The sequence below is a fragment of the Pteropus vampyrus genome, unplaced genomic scaffold (assembly GCF_000151845.1).
Source record: "Pteropus vampyrus isolate Shadow unplaced genomic scaffold, Pvam_2.0 Scaffold196, whole genome shotgun sequence".
Lineage (NCBI taxonomy): Eukaryota > Metazoa > Chordata > Mammalia > Chiroptera > Pteropodidae > Pteropus > Pteropus vampyrus.
In genome coordinates this window covers 1,548,100-1,549,968 of record NW_011888977.1, presented here as the reverse complement: position 1 = coordinate 1,549,968, position 1,869 = coordinate 1,548,100, and the positions used below count along the sequence as shown (strand labels likewise).

Below are 1,869 nucleotides of genomic sequence, written 5' to 3'. Positions count from 1 at the left end.
TACACAGGACAGTGTAGTAACAGGCTGGATGACTCTTGAGACCCTTCCAACTAGGGATCCCAGAAAAACCAACACTTCTCCCCCTGGATCCTTCCACTTCCAGATTTCTTCGGCCACTAAAATGAGGAACACAGCGGCATGTGGCACGACGAGGTGTGGACGTATCCACGACCCAGAACGGCCTTCATCTCCTGTGCAATTAAAATAAGTCCGGCTTCCAGAAGCCATTCCCATAAAACAGGTGAACAAAGTAGAAATGAATAAACACCTCATTTCCTCAAAATGCTTCCCAGGACAGCTCAATAATAGGACTTCCCTGGGGCCAGCTCTTCATGGAATTAAGAAGCATCCAAGTCTGCCTAAAACACACCTGGCTTACTACCTTTCCCTGTCTGCCCAAATGTCCCTTCTAACAGTGGTGTTCACAGTGGCAAAGTAGCAGGAAAGAAGTGCCTCCCATTGCTGCCTTCTCTGCTCCCCCAGATCCCAGCCCACGTGGGGCTGCCTGCCTGGGAACCTTCCAATGCGGCACCCCCCAGACCCTCTATGTCCCACCCCCAGGTGTCCCACCCACCCATCTTGCTCCGCTGATCACTCCTTCCTGCCTCCCCTCTTCCTTCTTTACCTCTCTCCTAGCCTGGCTACACTCCTTCCTTCCTTTAACACGCATTTGAGTAGCCATTAAATGGTGGACATACTTACCTTCAAACTGTTTCTTCAAAGTCTGAAACAGTCTTATTTTCGTAAACTTTGTCTCTTCTGAGACATTTGCCAACCTACCTGAAGGGTGGCATTGAGCTCATCCTTCTCCTTCATTCTGTCTTCATAAGCCAGCAACAAGGGTGACAGATACTTTACATCCAACTGAAGATAATGGAGTAAAGAAGGTTAATATATTTCTTACATCTAACCACAGTCAAGAAATTTTTAAAAAGGTGAGAAAATACACTTAATTTGGAATGGATTTCAATTGCTATTCGAATATAGCCCAGACAATATGGGCCTGAAATCAAATAACTTTCACTTACCAACCAGGGTGGTACAGGGCCCTGTGATGGGAGGCCGTCAATATTTATGCTCTAAGAACAAAACACAGTTTGAAGACCAATTAAGCTACAAATTTCAAGCCTTAGATGTTTTTAATCTAGACAACTCATCAGCAATCTATGCATCTATATGTATATTGTAGGTGCAAGAAATTTTCAGAAAAATTTCTTCTGAAACATTCGAGAGTGATTTGCAGGTATAATGTCCCCTTTCCGATACTTCAGTGTGTATTTCCTAAAAACAAAAATATGCATTTACTCAACCACAGTACCATCACAAAAATCAAGAAATCAACAACGAATACAATACTACGTTCCACTCTACAGGCTATATTCAAATTTCACCTGTTTTTATGAGTTCAACTTTTTTTTTTTTAAAGAGTCCACATATGTGATACTGCGCAGTATTTGTCTAGCTTATTTCACTCAGCATAATGTCCTCCAGATTCATCTATATTGTAGCAAATGGCAGGACTGCCTTCTTTTTGAAGGTTGAACATTCCATGATATATATGTGTATATATATAAATACAAACCATACATACAGATCATAAACCATATGTATCACATTTTTTTTATCCATTCATCGGACAATGGAAACAAGTATCTCCCTATCTTAGCTAATGTGAATGACGCTGCATAAAACATGGGAGTACAGACATATTTTCAACATATTGTTTCCTTTGAATATATGTGAAATGGGATTGCTGAATCGCACGGTAGTTCTAGTTTTAATTTCCTGAGGAACTGCCATACTGTTTTCCATTGCGACTACCAGTTCACACTCCCACCAACAATGTTCAAGGTTCCCTTTTCTTCATAC

General features: G+C 41.4%; 1 protein-coding gene across 2 annotated transcripts in view; it reads right to left on the bottom strand.

Moving 5' to 3' along the window:
- The window catches only part of CEP89 (centrosomal protein 89), a 66,253-nt gene that overhangs the window by 33,962 nt on the left and 30,422 nt on the right, over positions 1-1,869 (bottom strand). For both annotated transcript variants that reach the window (XM_011371855.2, XM_023537655.1), the window contains 2 exons: positions 1,029-1,079; positions 781-864 (listed from right to left, as the gene is read on the bottom strand). In XM_011371855.2, coding sequence (XP_011370157.1) covers positions 781-864; positions 1,029-1,079 — 135 coding nt within the window. The remainder of the gene's footprint in view (positions 1-780; positions 865-1,028; positions 1,080-1,869) is intronic.